The 26,650-nt window shown below is 36.7% G+C and overlaps 1 protein-coding gene across 2 annotated transcripts in view; it reads left to right on the forward strand.

The window, feature by feature from the left end:
- SH3PXD2B (SH3 and PX domains 2B) overlaps positions 1-26,650 on the forward strand; it is a 455,707-nt gene that overhangs the window by 226,882 nt on the left and 202,175 nt on the right. For both annotated transcript variants that reach the window (XM_053717127.1, XM_053717128.1), the window contains exon 4: positions 8,868-8,944. In XM_053717127.1, the coding sequence (XP_053573102.1) occupies positions 8,868-8,944 (77 nt within the window). The remainder of the gene's footprint in view (positions 1-8,867; positions 8,945-26,650) is intronic.

The raw sequence follows: 26,650 nt of genomic DNA on the forward strand, positions 1-26,650 counted from the left end.
TATCATTTTGATGTATTTTCTTCTTCTGAAGCAGTTTTTGGTAGAAAAGTACTTCAGGCAGCGGTTTCAGTTTGAATCTTCTGCTTATGTTTTTCGTTAAACTTTATTTTGGGTGTGGATTTTTTTCAGCAGGAATTGGCTGTCTTTATTTTATCCCTCCCTCTCTAGTGACTCTTGTGTGGAAAGATCCACATCTTGGGTAGTCATTATCCCATACGTCACTAGCTCATGGACTCTTGCTAATTACATGAAAGAAAACATAATTTATGTAAGAACTTACCTGATAAATTCATTTCTTTCATATTAGCAAGAGTCCATGAGGCCCGCCCTTTTTTGTGGTGGTTGTGATTTTGTATAAAGCACAATTATTCCAATTCCTTATTTTATATGCTTTCGCACTTTTTTATCACCCCACTTCTTGGCTATTCGTTAAACTGAATTGTGGGTGTGGTGAGGGGTGTATTTATAGGCATTTTGAGGTTTGGGAAACTTTGCCCCTCCTGGTAGGAATGTATATCCCATACGTCACTAGCTCATGGACTCTTGCTAATATGAAAGAAATGAATTTATCAGGTAAGTTCTTACATAAATTATGTTTTTTCCATCATTATCTCAAATCATTAAATTTGAAGGTATGGAAATTGAACGCCTAGTGCTTAGTCATAGAGGTTTCTCTGACTCAGTAATTAATACTATGTTACAGGCTCGTAAATCTGTTTCTAGAAAGATTTATTATCGAGTTTGGAAGACTTATATTTCATGGTGTTCTTCTCATAAATTATCCTGGCATTCTTTTAGAATTCCTAGAATTTTACAGTTTCTTCAGGTTGGTTTGGATAAAGGTTTGTCTGCAAGTTCCTTGAAGGGACAAATCTCTTCTCTTTCTGTTTTATTTCACAGAAAGATTGCTAAACTTCCTGATATTCACTGTTTTGTACAGGCTTTGGTCCGTATTAAGCATGTCATTAAATCAATCTCTCCTCCTTGGAGGCTTAATTTGTTTTTGAAGGCTTTACAGGCTCCTCCGTTTGAGCCTATGCGGTCTTTGGACATTAAACTACTTTCTTGGAAAGTGTTGTTCCTTTTGACCATCTCTTCTGCTAGAAGAGTTTCTGAATTATCTGCTCTTTCTTGTGAATCTCCTTTTCTGATTTTTCATCAGGATAAGGCAGTTTTGCCGACTTCATTTAAATTTCTACCTAAGGTTGTGAATTCTAACAACATTAATAGAAAAATTGTTGTCCTTTCTTTGTGTCCTAATCCTAAGAATAATTTGGAGAGATCCTTGCAGTCTTTGGATGTGGTAAGAGCTTTAAATATTATTTATTTATATTTATATATTTATTTATCAGCTTTCTTTTTTTCTCATGCTGTTGATTTATAACAAATTGTATCACATTGTTTAAACTTGCTGCGCAATACCTATCTCTAAACACATAGATCCTATGTTTATATCATGACAGTGTTAACCCTTTCATCTGGGACTGTCCTCTGATTTTGGTGTTGTGTTTGAGACTTGGTATAGTGAATTGCTGCATATGTTTTTGTAGTTTTTTCTACAATCATCATTTTCTTACATGTCACTTTTCGCATAACTATTTACTTGTGGTTTTACTTTCAATATTGGCTTTATGTTCAAGTGAACTGCATAGATCCTCAGGATATTATTATGACATTCCCCTTATATAACCAATAATTTTTGGGGTTGTCCTCTGATAGAGGTGTTGCAGGTTCACTATTATATTAAGCCACTTTATAAGTTATGTGTATATTCATGACTAATCTTCCCATGAGACGTCTCTCTTAGATATCAAGCTTTATTTTTATTTTCTTATTATTAAAGTTTTCACTATTTTTTGCTTTTTGTAAATAATACAACTATTGGTGCTTTGAACGCATGCTAGTTGTCAAGTTTCTATTCTTTGTATTCGCCAGGCTCCACACTCATCTCTCTCTCTCTATATCTATATCTATATATCTATATATATATATATCTATATCTATATATATATATATTTAGGATTTTTACTTATATCGATATATTTTTTCCTAATGTGTAGTGGAGAGTGCTGAATCCCCTATCTTTCTATAAGGACTACCTATCCTTATTTTCTTTCTACATAGATCTTTTGATTATAGTATTATAGGGTCTGCACCTCTGTCATAATTTATACACATATCCAAATTCATTTTTTAACAGCTCCCTTATCCCCATGTTTCTAGCTTTAAATATTATGTTGAAGCTACTAAAGATTTCAGGAAGACTTCTAGTCTATTTGTTATCTTTTCTGGTTCTAGGAAAGGACAGAAGGCTTCTGCCATTTCTTTGGCATCTTGGTTAAAGCTTTTGATTCATCTTGCTTATTTGGAGTTGGGACAGGACCCACCTCAGAGAACTACAGCTCATTCTACTAGATCAGTCTCCACTTTTTAGAATGTAGCTTCAGTTTATGAGATGTGCAAAGCAGCAACCTGGTCTTCTTTGCATACATTTACTACATTTTATTGTTTTGATGTATTTGCTTCTTCGGAAGTAGTTTTTGGTAGAAAAGTTTTTCAGGCAGCTGTTTCAGTTTGATTCATCTGCTTATGTTTAAGTTTTTTCTTTTCATTATGAGAATAAACTTATATTTTGGGTTGTGGATTAATTTTTTTCATCTGAAAATGGCTGTTATTATTTTATCCCTCCCTTTCTAGTGACTCTTCAGTGGAGTTCCACATCTTGGGTATTACTATCCAATACGTCACTAGCTCATGGACTCTTGCCAATTACATGAAAGAAAACATAATTTATGTAAGAACTTACCTGATACATTTATTTATTTCATATTGGCAAGAGTCCATGAGGCCCACCCTTTTTATGGTGGTTATGATTTTTTTTGTATAAAGCACAATTATTTCCAAATTCCTTTGTTGATGCTTTTTACTTCTTTCTTTATCACCCCACTACTTGGCTATTTGTTAAACTGAATTGTGGGTGTGGTGAGGGGTGTATTTATAGGCATTTTGAGGTTTGGGAAACTTTGCACCTCCTGGTAGGATTGTATATCTCATACGTCAAAAGCTCATGGACTCTTGCCAATATGAAAGAAATGAATTTATCAGTTACATATCTAATCTACATATCTTACATAAATTATGTTTTTTCCCATTTTTGTTCTCCATTTTTCGGTATTAAGTTCTTATTTCTTGTTATTTTATACAACATATAAGGGGTATCACTACAAAGCCTGTTTTTCTGGTAAACAGCATATAACATATATTGGGGCACTTAACAAGATTGTGGACAATTAAGGTAAAACTAACAGTGAGCAAAAATGCCAAAATTGCTTGTGCCATTTAAGCACGGAAATTGGGAAAAACCTTGGTTCTTAAGGGGTTAAATGCAGACTTGCATGACTTGATGCCCTCCAGTCCTTCAGAAGCAATATCTTGAATCACAATCTTGCAGACAGGATTCTTCTAGCCCATTACATCCCCTTGCTAGAATGTCATGGCCAATGACCTCAGCATTATGGTTAGTTTCTGAGGTTAGACATATATTTTAGAGACATTTGCTCATCCATATTATATAGATTCACACCAAAGGTGTCCAACCTTTTCAAACATCATTTTTTTTATTTATTTTTTACACATGAAGGGTCAAGGAACACGCTACAAATCTCTATAAATGATGCTATATAAAATTTGCATGAGCAATTCTTTAGCGAGATATACATCACTGACCTACATATGGATACAGTCAATGATATTTAAAGGGATACTAAACCCACATTATTTCTTTAATGATTCAGATAGAGCATGCAATTTTAAGCAACTGTTTAATTTACTCCTATAAATTTTTCTTTGTTCTCTTGCTATCTTTATTTAAAAGCAGGAATGTAAAGCTTAGGAGCCGTCCCATTTTAGTTTCAATAAGCAAGTGTAACCCAGGTTCTGAATCAAAAATGGGCCGGCTCCTAAGTTTAACGTTTCTGCTTTTAAATAAAGATAGCAAGAGAATAAAGAAAAATTGATCATAGGAGTAAATTAAATTGCCTGCTCTATCTGAATCATGAAAGAATTTTTTTTTGGTTTAGTATCCCTTTTAAATTGAGTCTATGTAGGTAGACAAGTTATGAGTGGAGCGCAAACATTTGTGCCAGAGTGATAAGGGATTTATCACAGGGGTTTGCGCTCGTCTGGCTTATTGCTCATATTACAAGTTGAAAGTAAATGAGATTGCTTGAGTGCAATCGCGATTTAAGCTAGAATGATTACCGTGACTTCAGAACTCTGATTAACTGTTTTGCAAAACATAAAAGTTGCTGTTAGACGTTAGTGTTAGAAGTCAAAGGAGAAAATAAACCTATGGGGAAATACGTGAATCCGCACGCGATAGTCTGAGTTCAGCTTTTTGTGTTTGTCTGGTTAGTAGAGAGTGAAAACAGTTTACTTTCAACTCGTAAAAAGAGTGCAAAAAGCTTATTTCTAGAGCAATGCTCGAGCTGAAGCGTTAACTTGTGCTTCACTCGTAATCTGGCCCATTTTTGGTTGGCCTGGTAATATAGCATATGGCACACCAGTAAATAAAAATAAACAGGCAAATGATTTCATAGTGCTATCTATCCTGAGTAAAGAAAAATAAAATTGAATAAACTACGTAAAGTAACTGGAATAAAGAGTATAACCTGCTCCTGAAAGAATCCCTTTATAGATCAGCAAAAACAAGCTCTGACTTAGGTCTAGTAGTTAAATAAACTGCAAGCTAACATTTTTCAATTTCCTTTTCTGTTAACCCTTTTGTTGTGCAAAAGATGGGTGATATTTCTCATTGGCTGGGGTACTAATATGTAAATTAACTTTGATGATTCCACAGAACATTACTGCTGGAAAGGGTGTATCTATACATTACAGCTCTCTCTGGCAGCCATATGTTAAGAACTCACCTACATTTTTAGTTTCAAATATTTGGAACAGTGATGTGCGGTGACTTCAGAGGCTGGTGAGGCAGTGGCTAGGAATCGGATACGCCTTCATTCTTTAGATATCCTTTGTTGAAGAAATAGCAATTGCACATGGTCGAGCCAATATCTATATGCAGCCACCAATCAGTATCTACTGAGCATATTTAGATATGAATTTCAACAAAGGATATCTGGTTTTCTTCATTCTTTCGATATCCTTTGTTGAAAATCATATCTAAATATGCTCAGTAGCTACTAAGCATATTTAGATATGCTTTTCAACAAAGGATATCAAAAGAATGAAGAAAATCAGATATCCTTTGTTGAAATTCATATCTAAATATGCTCAGTAGCTACTGAGCATATATAGATATGCTTTTCAACAAATGATATCAAAAGAATGAAGAAAAATGATCATACCATTAACCAACCTTATTCCATTAACCATCTCTGCTTCTACCCCATGTTTCGCTCAGCGTATCACAATATCACTTACTATTAAAAGAACCCAATTTCTAATGATCCCTATTCCAACGTCAAGTACAATGTCAAGAAATAACCAGTGTCTACTATACAATGTCAACATAATCACCAATGTTTACAATGCCATCAAAGATTCTGACAGAGCTATCATCTATTTCCTCTCATTCATCTACTCAGTATATGATTTAGGGAACCAAGTGGCACCTTATAATGCATTATAGCTACACCAAATATGCAGTACAATTATCATTCCCTTAATAGGTTTAGTGCCACACTGTCCACTACAAATGTGCAGGATAACTGTAAATAAGAATAATAAGGTTACCAATATAAAGAAAGTCATTTAGAAAGCATGGCAAAATAACATATAAGTAACCGGATTGGCAGTTCATGTATTACCTGTTCATGTAGCGTCTACATCTTGTAGTACTGTCAGTTCATATCCCAGAGACTTCTATCTCTGAAGCTTGAGTGTCACCTTCTTTGTAATAGACCTCCACCATCACAGCAAAAACCTACCCATACTGCCTAGCAGCACTGGCAGGAGGTCACTGGTAAAACCATATAGCATGAAACTCCAGCTTATTAAAGTCTTCAGTGTACTCAAGATGAACAGTAAATATAAATATATCATATTCATGCTGCTATGATGGAATAACGTTAAAGTTATCATCACAATCAGAACATTAAAAATTATTTAATAATAGCATTGTATATAAGTGTCACTAGCAAATAATGGCAGCTTCTAATAGTTGGTTTCTAAGACCAGAAACAAGGAGCTTCAGACCCCTGTTAATATATCACATGTTCTTATAGTACATATGTACCCACCACCATCACATCAATATTAAACAAAGAACAGCTTCACAACAACTACATCTAACTGCAATCCTACCCCAAAACAATTAACTCAGCCTTTTCTCTTTTAACTTTACCCATTGCCTGGTCCCACTTCTACTACCCCTAACTGTAATCTGGGTTTTTAGTTAAGCTATTAAAGTTTAAATGGAGTTGGGGAAAGGGTCAGTCATTAGGGTCTAAAATGATTGCATGGTTCAGACAGTCTTTATTGTTGAGGGGCTGGGTCACATTTAGGGATTGCCTTGTTGGTTCAGGGTAACAATAGGGTTTAATGCGGTTGGTTAATTATATTAGCAGAATCATCTATTTTTGATCATACATATTGTGTGTTAGACCATAGAGTGAAGATACATGTTAATGGAATTGTAAGCTTTGGTGGAATTTTTATAAGCAGTAGATGTTTCAGTGCATTCATTTAGTGGGTATTCCTTTATTTTTATTTTATATATATATACACAACCATAGCTGTTTAAAATAATTTGCATATATTAAAAAAAAAAATGTTTTTTTTACCAAAAAATTAAATAATTCCATCTTGTGAGATCCAATAAAACCATCAGATGGCTGTTGTATAAAATACCTCATGATTTTATTCATAAATATATCTGATGGAGTTTAATTTTGAGTTAGATTCTACTAGACAGTTTTATCAGATGCAACATTTTGCAACAGAAGAAATGTTAATTTGTTTTATTAAGGAAGAAGGAATCTAGGAAATGAGGGAATTGGCATAGGGTATAATAGCAAACGCTTGGGACAACTTGTTTGGTGCATTTCAAAGTCAATAGCCTAATGTTTTTATAAGGTACATCAAAAGCAGGGGCGTAACTAGAAACCATAGGGCCCAGGTGCGAGAATCCAAGCAGCCCCCCCCGCCAACATTTAAAACAGAAAAAAATGGTTGCTATATACACACACACAGTACACTGACAGTCTTAAACAAACTCTAGTTCAACTTCAACTTCAATCTTATTCACATAATCACATTATTTCTGACTTTTGTTTGGGAATCGGGATTAGAAACTTTCAAAATAATATGAACCTACCTAAAAGATGATCAAATAATCAGTGAGTGTGCTAAGTGCGCGGCCGTCGTCGTCTAAGTAGACTTTAGATTTTTTACTACGTAGTAGTTAGAGAATACTGCTGCTGCTAGATGTCCGCCACTCCGACTCTCCGTCTCACTAGTAGTCTGAGGCTGAGATGACGCCGGGCACGTGACAGACGCTGACGACGCGCGCCTCAATTCCGGCAGCCCGCCCAGAGACTCAGACACTTGCGGGCAATACTGAGACCTGATTGGCTGAGACGGCCAACTTGCAGTCTCTCAGCGGCCCATAGTTCCCAATACATTTCATATTGCGCAATATAAGGATAGCTAGCCTCCAGTTTATTATTGCGCAATATGAATGTATGATTGTATTGTATTTAATACATGTTTTTTGCACAATGCACATAACAAATGAAATAAATTTGGTGGAGGGGTGGGGGGGTAGGGGGGGTCACCTGTTTATTAAAAAAAATATATATTGAAAAAAAAAAGGATTTTTTTTTTTTTTAATTTGTACAAAAAGGGTGTAATACATAGATTGGCCAGGGGAGGCACTGCCTCACCTGCCTCTTATGAGTGCACGTCACTGATTTGGAATAAATGTAGCTTTCCCCAAAGAACAAGCCAAAAAGGTTTATTTTAAAATTATAAAAATGTGTTACATGAAAATGTGTTTGTCCCCTACTGTAATGTAAGCTATGCGGTCTTATAGTTGACCATGTGCTGGTGCACACATTTCTCAGATTTGTTTCCATGTTTTCATTTAAATAATGCAACAAACTATATATATATATATATATATATATATATATATATATATATATATATATATATATATATTACATTACACACACAAACACACAGGTCCAGATACAAATTCTCAAAAATTACTGTTTTTCCCTGCCAGTAACAATCTTATCTACCTGTATCTTTGTTTTTTTTGTGTGTTCTGAAATGTAAATAATGTTCTATATTTATTTACATATTTATATTTACAAAACAACAAATGTTACCTGATTACAGTACAGTACCATATTTTTTTAGGGTACAATGTATACAAAAGTATTACACATGATATTACACTACCTTTAGGTTGTCAGTGTAAGTTGTATTATGACATGTAAATACTGCCTTAATGACATAAGATGTTGTTTACTCTTGGTTTATAGTAAATACCTTGTTGTCTTGCTAGAGAATAACATGTTACTGTTTAATTATTAGATTTATTTATTTTTAATTTAGGAAACTTTGGAATTTAACTCAATAATTAGTTGAAAACATCTTCATGAATTATAATAATTAATATTGTGCTGTAGACCTGATGAATTCTTCAGCCATGCTTGTGTAGGAAATAGTTTCTTTTTTGCTATTTTAGAATTTGATATGGAATTGTGATTTGAAGGTAGTTTATAAAAGATTTAATTTTATCATATATCATTTATTTAAACACCAAATATACCAAATGTATTTTGTTAACGGTACAGCCAGGAAACGCATCTGTTGATAGTTCTTTTTCTTTCCTTTAGGAAAAATTCTCTTCCGAAGAAGCCACATACGTGATGTAGCAGTGAGACGCTTAATTCCCATTGATGAGTATTGCAAGGTGAGCACATCTTTTATTATCATTTAAAAATGTAACTGTTTCCTTTTTATCCCATATAAAATTAATAGTATTCACCCCTTGTATGTTTTTTAAAAGGGACAGTAAACACCTTGACATTCCAAGACATTTGTGTTGTCTTGCTATAGAGTAACCTAGTTTAAACATTTTTTTAAACTGGCTAACATCATATTTTGCTGCAATTTTTTTCAATGGCCAAACTCCACCCACCACTTTTTGTATTTGGTAGAGCCAATCAGGGCTTTAGTATGCAGACAACAATGCTAGCCACAATCATAATGTTAGTATACAGAGAATTGTTTTGTAGTTCTTATCTGTTAAAGGCACATTTTACGCAAACATTTTCTCCCATTTAATTTGTTCTCAATGATCCACTTTACCTGCTGGAGTGTATTAAATTGTTTACAAGTATTGCCTTTACCCTTATTTTGGCATTTTAAATAGTTGATTTAGCCTGTGTTATCCCCACCTATTCTGGCCTTAGGTCCAAGCTATAGATAAGCTGTGTAAACACAGCCAGCAGAAGAAATTACACTCCTAGTGGGGTATAGAAGAGATAAGTTAATACAATGTTAATTTTACATTGTTCTCTCCAAATATTGGTCTTTGGTTTACGGACAGATATAAGATAAAGAAGTATGTATATGTACACAATGTGATAAAGTAATGAGATCTGATTATACCTACAGGCTCAACCTATTTTATTAGGTTGTGGCTTCAAAACACAAAATCAGCTATTTCATTTACACAAATAAACCTTAAAAAGCAAATGCTCATACATTTTTTACTCTGCAGTTGGTAATTTTTTTTATTGGAAACACATTAAGGTACAAACAATTTTACAGTTTACTGTCCCTTTAAAGTAAAAAAAGGGACATATATTGAGAAGGGTTAGTCTTGAGATCTGCAGTTTGCTTTTCAAGTTCTGAGAATTAGAAATTGCTCAATTTTCAGAGCTAAATTACATGAAAAGGAGGCAAAATAAAATTATATTGCAAAATTGTTTTACTATACATAATAAACATTTTATATTACAATCTCCTGGTGTTTATTTTACCTTTAAGACACATAGTGAAATAATTCTTGTGTTTTAAAACTTTTGTTTTCAAATTTTGTCCTTGAATTTTTTTTTTTTTTTTTTTTTAAATAAATATATGAATCATCCTTGACAGAGTTGTGTTTATAAAGTTCCAGTAAATATTGAGGAGTTGCAAAATGCTGTCCCAAAAGACACAAGATCATGAGAATTTCCCCAGATAATTCAAGTTTTTAGGAAATTAACATTTAGCTAATTTTTCTGTTTATGGATCTGCTCTGTTGACAAAAGCTGTGTGTGTGTGTGTATTTTGTTTTTGGCCCCCAAGAACAAGAAAGAATGTAAACATATAAAGTGAACAGGTGATGTTTAATTTATATGTGATGGTCTAACTTTCTATCTTTTATATTTTAAATTTCATCTTACATATTTATCTGAGTATTTGTTTTACAGTTGTCATATCTTATGTGTTTTTTTTTTATCCATTTGTGTACAAGAGACATTATGTTCTGTATCAGTAAATTGCTCCAATCTAAAATATGCATCGTTTGTAATTTTGTTATTTGTTTTCAGTGTATTTACCGGCTATAGATTTATTTTCTGTTTATAAATGGTCTTGTAAGGACTATAATTCATCATTTCCCATTTGTTCTAAACCATATGTTCTAAGAACAGGAGTATTTTTTCTTCTATTTCATTAATATTACTTTTCTGGCTGTTAGATGGATTTGTAACCCAAGCAATCTATTTGAGTGCACAAAAGACTCCTGATTAAAATGGCTGTGCCGTTTTGGCTTCTAAGAAGTGATTTCATTTTCAGAACTCAGGAGGGAACTTTACAAAAAAGGCGACTTTTGCGATAGTGAAGTAACAAATATTAAACTATCTGGTGGCAATGTTTAGATCTTTTCCAAGTCATTCTATTACACCCTATTAAGGTCAGTCCCTTCCCCAGTGGAAAGCTTGGGAGTTGGGAACTGCATAAACTTTAACTTCCAAATGCTCAGGCCCTTGGAATGTCTAAATCTTTCTTATGGACCACCAAGTTGTCTTTTCAACTACTTAGGCATTTCCTCTACAAGATTCACCCCGTTACACCTGATTCAACTATCAGTTTTTTAAAGGCTGAGAGGTAGGATTATGTGCTCGGAGGTGTAAGTGTGCTGGAGCACCATTAGTTGAACTCGAATGAGTACACTTAGAGGCAGGTAGGAAGGTTTCTGGTACCACAAATGGGCATCTTCACTACCACTTCTGGCAAACCTTAATTGAAATTGTCACAAATCTGAAGTTGCAGCACCAAATACAAAACTAATGTACTTTGTAGTATTTTAATTTGTAACTTTACTAATGGACAAAGTTAGATTGGTTGATGTAGTTTATTTAGAATTTAATATTATAAACCAAATGACATACTTTAAAAATTCCTATAGCTGAGTGGATAAAATAGGTAAGAGATGACTGTCCTGCAGTATAAATTAAACAAAATCCACAAAGCAGAATATAGATGTGATGCACTTTTTACAGATTGCACTAGTACCTAGAATGCTGTGCACTGCTCTACAGCCAGACTCTCCCAATGGAAATATAATTTACAAGCTGCTTTAATTAAAGAAGATATTTTTTTGATGTATAATGAAACAATGGATACAATTCTGATGAAAAAGAGTGCTTCGAAATGATAAAAAAAATTATTCATAGATGATGATTAAAAAATTCACTAAATCGCCAAAAGTATGTGGACAACCTGACCATAAATAATCCACAAAAGAAAGATGGTAGCAGCAGCTTCAGGTTAAAAGTAAAATCTGTATTTCCATCATTAAAATACATGCTCCATGGATGGAGAATATAGAATGGAATACACGGGTGAAAGTCAGTATACGCGTTTCGGCCTGAGCCGTAATTACTACTGATAAAAATGTGCATTAAGTGCTTGTTTAAAAAGGGGTGTACTAAACCCCTATTGGATAGAACCATTAATTGGTCTAGCCAATAACCGTGCATCTGTGGTTACTTGTGCCAAATCAAAACAATTATGCACAATATATGCAGTGTACATAAGAAACCACACTATACTAAATAACTGATACAGTCTATATTATTCAAAACACAGTATATACTAACTATAGATTGGACTAGATATTAATGTTAAGTAAGACATACAAACAATCCCAATAGTAACACAATCTCAACAATAAGGTTGGAAATGGTTAATGTTACCATAACTAGTGATACCAATAGCGTATTCTATATATGTCTCAAATGAAAATAATTGAAATATAAAAGATATATACTATATGTTCCAATAGGACAAATTATGTCTGCTATTACCGTAGGGAACTATCTTACTGCAACAATGTACAAAAGTTGTGTTGAATAGAAATTTGTTGCAAAATTAAATACATATTCTAATAAGATGCAATAATTGACTCAGATATTTCATATATCAACCAGGACACCTACTTAAAGATGGTCATACAAAGATTGTGTCTAACTACTATAGACGGTCTGTACATCATAGACCCCTGGTGATAGAGCTAATGTGTATCAAAGAATGATAATAGAGATGTTTTACATATTATATATCGGTTGGGAATAAAGACATAGGTAAAGTAAACAAATATGTATGTATAACGTTCAATACTAGAACCTGAATCCCAGGTACAAGGAATATTTATACAAGAAAGTATATTAGTAAATCAACTTAGACAATACTATAAACAATACTATAAAGTGTAGTTAATAAACTTACACCAGTGGTCTAAAAATGTATATAAATGTTTACTACATAGACCCATCTATTTATTACCAGTAATTGATAAGATCATATTCTGCATTGAGGCCCAGCGGGACTTTGGTAGATAGCTTGAAGATCCATAGCATCTCACCTTTTTCCAAAAGTTTTTGTTTGTCGCCACCCCGTCGAGGGGGGGTCACCTTATCAATAGCTAGCCATTTAAAGCTAGAGACATTCTTTCCATGTAAGGTAACAAAATGTTGAACTATGGGTGAAGTGGACTTGCCTACGTTAATGGTAGACAGATGTTCTCTGATCCAAGATCTGATGTCACGGGTCGTGAGTCCGACATATTGAACATTGCATGATGTTCATGTGATAAGATAAATCACAAAGTTTGATGTGCAATTTAAACAATAGTTTATGTTGAACGACTGACCCGTGACCGCAGATGTAAAAGTGTCTGAGACATCAATATAATTACAGGCCTTGCATCTGTTGCTACCACACCTATACATGCCCTTGCTGGTTAGCCATGAACTAGTAGTAGCTGGTTTCTTAGATAACACTGTAGGGGATAGTTACCCAATGATTTATTTCTCCTGTAGGAGCACCTGATACCATCTTTCACACAATCAATTAGTTTGTCATCTGCCACTAAGAGTTTAAAGTGTTTTCTTACAACATCACAAATATGGTGATAATCAGTGCTGTAGTCAGTGACAAAAGTAACTTGATTGGGTTTTTCCGTTTCAGAGGTTTTATCCTTATCCAACAACAAAGTCGATCTGTTAACACCCCTAACTTCTCTGATAGCTCTCTTAATGGTTTTATATGGGTAACCCCTTGCTTGTTAAAGATCTACCAAATCTTTTTGATGTTGTTGGAAACCTTTTTTCAGTTGAACAGTTTCTCTTAGTCCTGATAAGTTGTCCTTTGGCAATAGAGTAGGACACATTCTTAGGGTAGCAGCTACTTGCATGTAGCACAGAATTACCTGATATAGGTTTTCTAAACATACTACTTTCCACCTTACTATCTGTAATACCACACAATGTAATATCCAAATAGTTGATGGATGAATTGGACTCTTTAAAGGTGAATTTAAGATTCACATCGTTGGTATAGATGTACTCTATGAAGTTCATCATTTCCCCATGTTCCCCGTAATACACAAAGTTATTACGGAAGGGGATCACATCTCCAAAGATGTGGGACATCTCCCACCAACCCATGTATAGGTTTGCTTAGGAGGGGGCAAATTTTCTGTTCCACATCCCTGGAGATAACCCTCCCCCCCAAACTCGAAGTAATTATGGCATAAGAGGAAATGTGTTACATCAACCACAAATTTACGGAAATCTTCACCTAGATTTGAGTATAGGGACAGCATATAGTCCAGGTCCACTAGGCCTTTGGCATGTGGGATAGAGGAATATAAGGCAGTGACATCCACTGTCAGCTAGCAATATGAATAATTCCATTTCATGTTATTCATAATGCTCAGTACATGTTTGGTGTCACATAGATAACTGGGTAATACCTGTACCAAGGGGTAAAGAATAGCATCCAGCCATTCATAAACATGTTCAAATAGGGATCCTATGCCACTGACTATGGGGCGTCCCTTCACGGATGTAAGGGACTTGTGCACCTTCGGGAGATGGTGAAAGACCGAATGACAGGGTAGGGACACATAGATAATCAAAAGTGTTACAATCAATAAACCCCTGTTCAAGACCATCATCCAGAAGGTGCACAAGTTCTAACTGATATTTCCTGGTTAAAATAGAGTATTGGGTATTGTCAGCAAGTTGACGTAGGGCTTCATCTCTGTATGCTCGTCTGTCCATTACAACAACTGAGCCCCCCTTGTCGGCTGCCCTTATCACAATGTTATCATTCATTTATAACTACATAAGGGCTTTCCTTTCCAATTTAGACAAATTTAGTCAGTGGTCTTTACATTCCTGTTAAGAGCTAAATCTCTGAGATCTTTCTCAACTCTACTAAAGAATTTTTCCACTAGTGGACCTCGACTCTGGATGGGATAAAATGTTGAAGCATTTTTATAGCCCACAAATTTCTCAATGTCAGATTGTGTAGTGTCATTAGTTGTCTCCCCTGCTAGTCTGTCTAAGGAAATAACATCACAGGTTTCAGAAAAAATGAAATTGGTGTTTAAATTTATTCTGTCTATTTTGTCACACTTACTCCTATTGTTCAAATCTACAGTAGACAAAGGTTCACTTTCAGAAAAGTGCTTTTTTTAAAGTTATATTACGAACAAAGCGATTTACGTCTAGCATAGTTTTGAACAAATTAAACCCAGTGGTAGGTACAAAACCCAGACCCAGACTTAGCAGTTTAATTTGTGATTGGCTAAGAACAACCTTAGATAAATTTATTACACTGATGGTTTGTACTTGTTCGTCTGTTTCACTCCTCTGAGAGGATACCTGTTCTTTTGTTCTACTGGTGCCCCTCCCCTTGTTGGGTTCCTCGGGGTCACAGAAAAAACCTGATCAATCTGACTAGAGCCTGCTTGTGAATTACCTGCTGACCAAGTGTCTCCTGTGGTAAGGGGTACTGACTGCAAGGTCTGGTTAGTAGAGGACTGGTACTTTCCTTATTGTATTGTGTGTAGCTAGATCTTGATTTTGCTTAAGTATGCCTGACCTATCTATATTGGGGATGTCTGAAACTGGGGGAGTGTGGTCTTCACCTGAATCCCTATCGCTATATGAAAATGTAACCCTGTTGCCACTTGGTGATCTAGATCCCTGATTCCTGTTACGTGAGCTCCCACGTCTTCTATTCCTATTAGAGTATCTGCGAGTTCAAACTCTGTGTCAAACCTCTGTGTCTTACTCCAAACATGCACTGTATTAGTGTCATAATCAGCCTGATCCCTGAGGTATTTTGTATGTTTCACATTCATGACATTAGATTTAGTGTTAGCCACAGATTTCCTTAGAATATCATCAAATCTAGGATAGTCAATTTCATGATTAAAAAATTTACTATATGGCCAAAAAGTATGTGGACAACCTGACCATCACACCTGTATTAGCTAGTGGGACAATACATTCCAAAACTATGCGCATTAATATGGAGTTTGCCCCCCCCCCCCCCTTTTTGGCTATAAAAGCTGCAACTCTTCTGGGAATGCTTTCTACAAGATTTTGTGTGATAATTTGTCCTCATCCAGCCAAAAGAGCATTTGTGAGGTCGTCTAGCACTGACAAGGTCTTGTGCTGATGTTGCTTCTAGAGCCAGTCTGGAAGTCTGTGATGCAACAGATGATATGTGATTTATATGCACTACTTGTTGGTCCTGCTCTGTGAGTTTGCATATTCTACCACTTTGTGGCTGGATTGTTGTTGCTCCTCCACTTCACAATAATAGCACTTGCAGTTTACTGGTGTATATCAAGTAGGGCTGAAATTTTACAAGTTGTAGCAAAGGTGGCATCCTATGACAGTGCCACATTTAAAGTAACAATGAAAAAGAAGAGATACGGAGCACCGGAAAACAGCGTTGTAGTTAAAACATATGTCCTTTATTTTAGTCGGTTAAAAAACTCATTACAAAGTGTGTAAAGGTACAATGAAAGCCCTTTAGAAAGATGAAATAAAGTGGCCACTTTATTGCACCTTTCTAAAGGACTTTCCTTGTATCTCTACACTCTTTGTAATGAGTTTTTTTTAGCCGATTAGAATAAAGGACATATGTTTTAACTACAACGCTGTTTTCCGGTACTCCGTATCTCTTCTTTTTCATTGTTGCTTAGTGCTGGTGGCCAAATACAGTGAGCACGGAGCCTTACAGTGTCTAGCCTGATTCTGATTGGAGGGGCAGAACCCTCACACACCTACCAGGATTCACCTATTACGGTCTGGCTCCAACACAGAAGTCCTGCTACACAATTACAGTGTTACATGGCAAACAGACAAATGCTACATGGAAGTGGGTGCTAGAAAGCCGAAAGATCTGAAGTTCGAGACGATAGCCGAAGAATACGGGTAAGATGAATTTATTTATTGCCCACCACGTAGAGCAACACTTATCAATACAAGATTGTATCGAGAAAACAGTTTGTAGTTGCTGTTATAACTTCTGTTGGTATGCATCATTCATGAATGTATGGGCATAATAATTAGTGACATCTATCTAGGTTTGCATAGTGTGTAGGAGTTCTGCGCCCTGTCTCTTTCAAATTAAAAATATACCCAGTAACGTTCAATTGCGGGAATAGAGAGACTGGACTATTAAAGCATTCAAACTATAATTTGTGTGGGGTTTATTGGACCTGTACGCCCAAACATCAGTTTGTTTTTTCTTTACTTTGAAGCCACATTTAAAGTCCCTGAACTCTTCAGTATGATTAATTGTACTTCCAATGTTTGTCTATGCAGATTTCATGGCTGAAACACTTGAACTCGATAATTAGTGGTGGTGGTGGTGGTGTGGGGGGGGGTTGCATACTTCTGGCCATATAGTGTAGTTTTCAGAAATATTACTTTTAAATATGCAAAGAGGAATAATCTCCTTGGAGGGGAACATGCAAAAGGGTATTCTCAATATATAATCAGTTTGCACATTTTCTTATGTAGCTATAAACACAATCTAAATTAACTTGTTGGTCCACATCTGGAAGCTTTTATTTATATAGGGAAAAAATTATCAAGCTGAATAAAAACAGAAACCAGCGATCCTCTAAAAAGCACTTCTTTATTGAAGATAATCAGGAAACATCGGATGCTAAAACACCAGTAGGTAGGATTGTCAGACAAGGCACTAATCCATCTAAAAAAACAGAAACCAGCAGTCCTTTAAAAAGCACTTTATTGAAGATAATCAGGAAACAATGGATGCTAATACGTGAATTTTCAAGCTTCATTTCAACTTCTGGAATGTTGCGCTGTAGATGCACATGAGCAAACCTTCAACCACAAATGTAACGAGCAGTTCCTGCTTCTTATCCTCTCCCCTACATCAGAGGGTGATTGACAGGCTATGCTCTTGTATGATTGGTTTCACTAGAGAAGGATACAGGATTATTTTCTTGCAACAGTTTACTTTTTGGTGTTTATGAGTTCCATTGTCAAGGATACTAGCATTACAAACCCCCTTTGAGGACATTACTAAATAAGCTATTAAAAAAACATAATAATAATAATAATAATAATACAGTACACTAAATATAAAACAGTTCAGCCTAACATTTGCAAAAAACTAAACGTGAAAAAATAAAATCACCTCACCAGCTTTGAAATAGCAAAACACAAGAATAAGGTGAGATACTTGACAAGGGCAACTATGTATTTTTAAATTGCTGAATAACGCATTGAGAATGCCCTGGAGCAGGGGTCAATAGCACTCAGCCTCTGGCTACCTTATCCCTATACTTCTACAAGTACAATTAACTCCCAAATTCTGCCTGCACCACTCCAGATTAACTATGCTGCCACCACCAAGAACTTTGGATAAGGGTCTCTTGCTTAACCCCAATTACACTCCAGTAATACTCAGAAAAGCAAATGCTGCAAATTTGCCAATAACCCACACAATTAACAATTTGGTAACGTGATTACAACCGTGTCTCTAGGAGTTTGTGAATTCAGATACTAGAGCCCAAAGACAGAATTAGATTAATATTTTAATGACCTTAAACAAAATACATACAAAATAAATGCAAAATATAGTTCTTGAAAATAAAATGGGACTTAAAACACAGAGCCTACCTTTACGCAAATATCCCTGATAAGCTTACAGTAGGCCTGTGGGAACTAATTGTTGTTCAAATAATATCCCAGTTATTTCTGCCTGAATCTAAGCTGCATTCAACTATAACCCTGAACCTTTCCTTTGTGTAGCAAAACCAGCCCCCCTGGATCACATGACCCATTTGACACCTTACTTTGATCTAGAGATGTAATTCCTATGAGCCATATTCTTTATATTAGAGCCACTGAAAGCAAATTTTGAGCTCCATGCTCAACAGTAATCAGAGAGAGCTAGATACAGACAGAATATTACACACAAAAGAAAAACAATTCAGGTTAACCCTGGCAATGCTGGGATATTGCACTGCCTCTGCTCGATGACTATTCCAGGTATCCACTACACCTCATGAGTGCATCAATATATGGTTCTAATTTTTTTCTTTCCGTTTTGCTAGTGTGGTGCTTGATTGATATGCAGGATATCGTATATTGGGGCACTAAAAACTATAAATGTTAATGGAGCAAAGGCCCAATAATGATAGACTGGAATAGATAGATGAAGAGAGACTCCATAAATATAAAACATTTAATGTAGTTATGCATTAAACCAGTAGGTTAAATGTGTTCGTGAGCTTTGTGAAAATATAAATTCCTTTCACTTCTCTACAAAAATTGAAACCACATAAAAATGTGTTGTTAACAATAAAACTATCAATATACCCACTAACTTAATCTGACTCTGAGAATCTCGTTCCAAATAACACATGGGGGGTGCCTACTATATTATAAGTAGCATCAACGTATACAAAAAAATTCTCCAAGAGTGGAGAAAAAAAAAGAGATATTTAAAGGCACTAACTTTAACTCAATACTTCTAATGATCTAATTTTACAATTAACATAAGACCAAATCGTAAGATAAAGAAACATATAACAACTTTTAATACATCCCAAGGCTCTATCTGGTGAAATGCTCGTCAGGCGTGAGCCAAACTCTGTGGTGATGTGAGGCGAGTTGTGCGATAATATACCAGTTGCATTATATATGCTTTACGGCATTCCGCATTCTTAGTGTTAAATTAAGCCCACTATGTTTCCCAAGTTATGGGTATTCACAAAAACATAGTGTTAATCTTATTAGTCTGCTCAGTGGGGTGATTGTGCAGTAAGAGATTATTTAATAATGGATGGTTTTCCTACGTTAGACTCTTGTCCTATTCACAAAGCTCAGTGATTGGCTGTTAACCAATTTATTTTCTTTTTTTTTTTTTTACATGCGTTGTAGCTTTTATATTGTTTTATTGAGATGTATTACGTTAATTGTAAAATTAGAAGTATTGAGTTAAAGTGAGTGCCTTTATCTTTTTTTCTCTCCTTTCTTGGAGTATTGTTTGTGTACGTTGATCCTTTGATTTTTGCCAGTCCATACAGGGAAATTAATTCCATGACAAACTGGGCAAGCTCAACCATTATTTTAAACTTTTGCTGCCTGCACCCATCCTGTGATGACCGCATTGGCCTTTTGGTGTTAAGCACAACTCCTTATTCTGCTCTATTTTAAGCTGTACTAAATTAATCCCTTGCTGTGGTGAGTTCTATTTAAATCTCAGACGCTAACAAAGAGGCATAGGTGGTATTTAAATTAATATTTCTGTTCTCTGCAGCATTGACTTCAGCCGTTGGCTTTGTCTCACTTTCACTCTCTGATTGCTGTGGTGTTGCATCTCTGAAGTCTATTTACTCTGAACGTTTCCTGCCTGACTTCCTCCAAGCTCACCCCTGAGATTGCTAATGGTGTTATGAGTTAAGAAGCTTTAGAGCACGTCTGCTAAAGAGTAAAATTATCCCATTAGCTTCAAAAGACTACAAAAAGCATTATATTTTCATGTTTATCTTATCCCTTGGGAAAAAAAATCAAATTCAGTTTTACATATACTGACCTGTCTTATGCTATACACATTTCCTGGAATTGTATTCGCTCTCTAGCATAAGCTAAATGAAGAGAACACAAAGTAAAGATTTTCTGTTACAGAACTATGTGGGTAACTGGATCTGCAAAAGCGATGTTGCAAAATGAGAGAGCAGTAAAAATAAGCATAAAAGACATAGTTCAATAAGAGATCGGGGAATAAGATTTGAATAGTCTGGAAACAGTGGCTTTAATTTAGTAAGCATCTGAGTTTTCCATGTTAAACAATTTTTTTAAACTATGGCTTACAAGATGAGTGATCTATCTGCCCCCACTCACTCAAATGCTAGACATTCATCAATTATATAATGCTTTGTCAATATGAATACAAATTTTATATATAATATCATTTTTATTTTTTTTAGTTTGAGAGACGTTTGTTGAGCTATGCATCGCTAGATGTGAAGCAGACACCCCCACATTGCATTGTAATGCTAAAAAAGCCACAACATTTTTTTTGTGAGATTTCTCTTCATGCTGACAGGGGCGTACAGATTTGTCCCTGTCTGTCTGACCTCTTCTCTGGTGGGCACCAATCCTTACATTGCACACGAGCGCTCCTTTGTGCTCACTTGCAACCCCTGCCTGCGCACAGCCAATCACATGGACGAGACCGTGGAGATTAAAATTCAGGGTAGGGAATCTGCTTAATAAATCCTGCCTGCAGGTTCTCTTGTGTGAAACTGCAGTCAAAGGTAGGAGGAGGGTTCATGTGAGCCATTTACTTTAGGAGCTAAGACCCCTTGGATAGGACAACAGTCAGGTCTTCATGACTTTGCAGATTACCATTCTTATTCACTTGAGGTTAATTTGTTCAGCTGATTTAATTTCATTGCTGCTGAATCCTTATCCTTGCTATATTACTGGCTGCATGCCCATGCAAAATCTACAGTAATATGTCATTGACTACACCATTTTCCTGTGTAAGACAAAGCACATCGGTAAAACAGACATTGGCTTGTTGCTTTCCATTGACCTTTAAAAAAGTTGAATACAAAGGAAGCGGCATTAGAGTGAGCCACAAGCAGACAGAACTCGCAGGAACCGAGAGAGTGATAGTGAGAGAATGGAAATGAAGGGGAGACCGTCCTTGCAAACCACTTGTTATAATATCTTTCTGGTCAGACACCACAACCACATTGACATTGTTTAATTAATCCTTAACCCTTTGGCTGCAAGAAGGGACTCCAGCTCACAATAGCCTCCTTAGAGTTGAGCACCACCTACTTTCTTATGAGTATCTAAAACATTTCAAAATCTTACGCCTAGATTTAGAGTTCTGCGGCCAAAGGGGTGCGTTAGCTACGCGTGCTTTTTTTCCCATGCACCTTTTAAATACCGCTGGTATTTAGAGTTCACAGAATGGCTGGGTTTTCAGTGCGTTAGGCTCCAAAAAGGGTGATGGGGGAAACCAGACGTGGACTCCTTGCCCAGTGTGCTTAGAGGAATGTGGCTGCACCTCACTGACGAGGCCCATAGGAGGCCGAAACGATCGTCTGGGGTTGTCATGTTCCTTGTTCAGAGGAGAATTGCCTGGTATTTCGGGGCTGGACTGACCTTACTTGGCAGGATCAGACTGATATACTTTAGGAAAGTTTTCTTCTGTGAAAAGCACACTGGTCTAAAAGAGGCTGCTTCCGGGTGGTAAATCGCCATAGAACAAGCCACTGAGCTGTTGTTCGTTCCTGGTAGAGCGCTTCTCTCTTCGTATGCAAATTATTATGACCCTGGGGAAGTCTCCCTATGGGTGATGGGGGAAACCAGACGTGGACTCCTTGCCCAGTGTGCTTAGAGGAATGTGGCTGCACCTCACTGACGAGGCCCATAGGAGGCCGAAACGATCGTCTGGGGTTGTCATGTTCCTTGTTCAGAGGAGAATTGCCTGGTATTTCGGGGCTGGACTGACCTTACTTGGCAGGATCAGACTGATATACTTTAGGAAAGTTTTCTTCTGTGAAAAGCACACTGGTCTAAAAGAGGCTGCTTCCGGGTGGTAAATCGCCATAGAACAAGCCACTGAGCTGTTGTTCGTTCCTGGTAGAGCGCTTCTCTCTTCGTATGCAAATTATTATGACCCTGGGGAAGTCTCCCTATGGGTGATGGGGGAAACCAGACGTGGACTCCTTGCCCAGTGTGCTTAGAGGAATGTGGCTGCACCTCACTGACGAGGCCCATAGGAGGCCGAAACGATCGTCTGGGGTTGTCATGTTCCTTGTTCAGAGGAGAATTGCCTGGTATTTCGGGGCTGGACTGACCTTACTTGGCAGGATCAGACTGATATACTTTAGGAAAGTTTTCTTCTGTGAAAAGCACACTGGTCTAAAAGAGGCTGCTTCCGGGTGGTAAATCGCCATAGAATAAGCCACTGAGCTGTTGTTCGTTCCTGGTAGAGCGCTTCTCTCTTCGTATGCAAATTATTATGACCCTGGGGAAGTCTCCCTATGGGTGATGGGGGAAACCAGACGTGGACTCCTTGCCCAGTGTGCTTAGAGGAATGTGGCTGCACCTCACTGACGAGGCCCATAGGAGGCCGAAACGATCGTCTGGGGTTGTCATGTTCCTTGTTCAGAGGAGAATTGCCTGGTATTTCGGGGCTGGACTGACCTTACTTGGCAGGATCAGACTGATATACTTTAGGAAAGTTTTCTTCTGTGAAAAGCACACTGGTCTAAAAGAGGCTGCTTCCGGGTGGTAAATCGCCATAGAACAAGCCACTGAGCTGTTGTTCGTTCCTGGTAGAGCGCTTCTCTCTTCGTATCCAAAAAGGGAGCGTAGAGCATAATTTAACGCCACTGCAACTCTAGATACCAGCGGTGCTTACGGACGCGGCCAGCTTCAAAAACGTGCTCGTGCACGATATCCCCATAGAAAACAATGGGGCCATTTGAGCTGAAAAAAAAAATAACACCTGCAAAAAAAGCCGCGTTCAGCTCCTAACGCAGCCCCATTGTTTTCTATGGGGAAACACTTCCTACGTCTGCACCTAACACTCTAACATGTACCCCGAGTCTAAACACCCCTAACCTTACACTTATTAACCCCTATTCTGCCGCCCCCGCTATCGCTGACACCTGCATATTATTATTAACCCCTAATCTGCCGCTCCGTACACCATCACCACCACCTACATTATAGCTATATACCCCTAATCTGCTGCCCCTAACACCGCCGACCCCTATATTATATTTATTAACCCCTAATCTGCCCCCTCAATGTCGCCTCCACCTGCCTACACTTATTAACCCCTGATCTGCCGAGCGAACCGCACCGCTACTATAATAAAGTTATTAACCCCTAATCCGCCTCACTCCCGCCTCAATAACCCTATAATAAATAGTATTAACCCCTAATCTGCCCTCCCTAACATCACCGACACCTAACTTCAATTATTAACCCCTAATCTGCCGACCGAATCTTGCCGCTACTGTAATAAATGGATTAACCCCTAAAGCTAAGTCTAACCCTAACACTAACACCCCCCTAAGTTAAATATAATTTAAATCTAACAAAATAAATTAACTCTTATTAAATAAATTATTCCTATTTAAAGCTAAATACTTACCTGTAAAATAAACCCTAATATAGCTACAATATAAATTATAATTATATTATAGCTATTTTAGGATTTATATTTATTTTACAGGTAACTTTGTATTTATTTTAACCAGGTACAATAGCTATTAAATAGTTAAGAACTATTTAATAGCTAAAATAGTTAAAATAATTACAAAATTACCTGTAAAATAAATCCTAACCTAAGTTACAATTAAACCTAACACTACACTATCAATAAATAAATTAAATAAAATACCTCCAATTACCTACAATTAAATCTAACACTACACTATCAATACATTAATTAAATACAATACCTACAAATAACTACAATTAAATAAACTAACTAAAGTACAAAAAATAAAAAAGAACTAAGTTACAAAAAATAAAAAAATATTTACAAACATAAGAAAAATATTACAACAATTTTAAACTAATTACACCTACTCTAAGCCCCCTAATAAAATAACAAAGACCCCCAAAATAAAAAAATGCCCTACCCTATTCTAAATTTAAAAAGTTCAAAGCTCTTTTACCTTACCAGCCCTTAAAAGGACCTTTTGTGGGGCATGCCCCAAAGAATTCAGCTGTTTTGCCTGTAAAAAAAAACATACAATACCCCCCCCAACATTACAACCCACCACCCACATACCCCTAATCTAACCCAAACCCCCCTTAAATAAACCTAACACTAAGCCCCTGAAGATCTTCCTACCTTATCTTTACCTCGCCGGGTATCACCGATCGGTCCTGGCTCCGAAATCTTCATCCAACCCAAGCGGGGGCTGGCGATCCATAATCCTGCGGCTGAGAGGTCCAGAAGAGGCTCCTAAGTCTTCATCCTATCCGGGAAGAAGAGGCGATCCAGACCGGCAACCATCTTGATCCATGCGGCATCTTCTATCTTCATCCAATGAGGAACGGCTCCATCGTGAAGACCTCCAGCGCGGATCAATCTTCTTCCTCCGACGTCCAACTGAAAAATGACGGTTCCTTTAAGGGACGTCATCCAAGATGGCGTCCCTCGAATTCCGATTGGCTGATAGGATTCTATCAGCCAATCGGAATTAAGGTAGGAAAATTCTGATTGGCTGATGGAATCAGCCAATCAGAATCAAGTTCAATCCGATTGGCTGATCCGATCAGCCAATAGAATGCAAGCTCAATCTGATTGGCTGATTCCATAAGCCAATCAGAATTTTCCTACCTTAATTCCGATTGGCTGATAGAATCCTATCAGCCAATCGGAATTCGAGGGACGCCATCTTGGATGACGTCCCTTAAAGGAACCGTCATTCTTCAGTTGGACGTCGGAGGAAGAAGATAGAAGATGCCGCTTGGATCAAGATGGTTGCCGGTCTGGATCGCCTCTTCTTCCCGGATAGGATGAAGACTTTGGAGCCTCTTCTGGACCTCTTCAGCCGCAGGATTATGGATCGCCAGCTCCCGCTTGGGTTGGATGAAGATTTCGGAGCCAGGACCGATCGGTGATACCCGGCGAGGTGAAGATAAGGTAGGAAGATCTTCAGGGGCTTAGTGTTAGGTTTATTTAAGGGGGGTTTGGGTTAGATTAGGGGTATGTGGGTTGTAATGTTGGGGGGGGTATTGTATGTTTTTTTTTACAGGCAAAAGAGCTGAATTCTTTGGGGCATGCCCCACAAAAGGTCCTTTTAAGGGCTGGTAAGGTAAAAGAGCTTTGAACTTTTTTAATTTAGAATAGGGTAGGGCATTTTTTTATTTTGGGGGTCTTCGTTATTTTATTAGGGGGCTTAGAGTAGGTGTAATTAGTTTAAAATTGTAATATTTTTATAATGTTTGTAAATATTTTTTTATTTTTTGTAACTTAGTTCTTTTTTATTTTTTGTACTTTAGTTAGTTTATTTAATTGTAGTTATTTGTAGGTATTGTATTTAATTAATGTATTGATAGTGTAGTGTTAGATTTAATTGTAGGTAATTGGAGGTATTTTATTTAATTTATTTATTGATAGTGTAGTGTTAGGTTTAATTGTAACTTAGGTTAGGATTTATTTTACAGGTAATTTTGTAATTATTTTAACTATTTTAGCTATTAAATAGTTCTTAACTATTTAATAGCTTTGTACCTGGTTAAAATAAATACAAAGTTACCTGTAAAATAAATATAAATCCTAAAATAGCTATAATATAATTATAATTTATATTGTAGCTATATTAGGGTTTATTTTACAGGTAAGTATTTAGCTTTAAATAGGAATAATTTATTTATGGGATTATTTTGTTAGATTTAAATTATATTTAATTTAGGGGGGTGTTAGTGTTAGGGTTAGACTTAGCTTTAGGGGTTAATCCATTTATTACAGTAGCGGCGAGATTTGGTCGGCAGATTAGGGGTTAATAATTGAAGTTAGCTGTCGGCGATGTTAGGGAGGGCAGATTAGGGGTTAATACTATTTATTATAGGGTTATTGAGGCGGGAGTGAGGTGGATTAGGGGTTAATAACTTTATTATAGTAGCGGTGCGGTCCGCTCGGCAGATTAGGGGTTAATAAGTGTAGGCAGGTGGAGGCGACGTTGAGGGGGGCAGATTAGGGGTTAATAAATATAATATAAGGGTCGGCGGTGTTAGGGGCAGCAGATTAGGGGTACATAGCTATAATGTAGGTGGCGGTGGTGTACGGA

The sequence above is a fragment of the Bombina bombina genome, chromosome 6 (assembly GCF_027579735.1).
Source record: "Bombina bombina isolate aBomBom1 chromosome 6, aBomBom1.pri, whole genome shotgun sequence".
In the NCBI taxonomy this organism is placed as follows: Eukaryota; Metazoa; Chordata; class Amphibia; order Anura; family Bombinatoridae; genus Bombina; species Bombina bombina.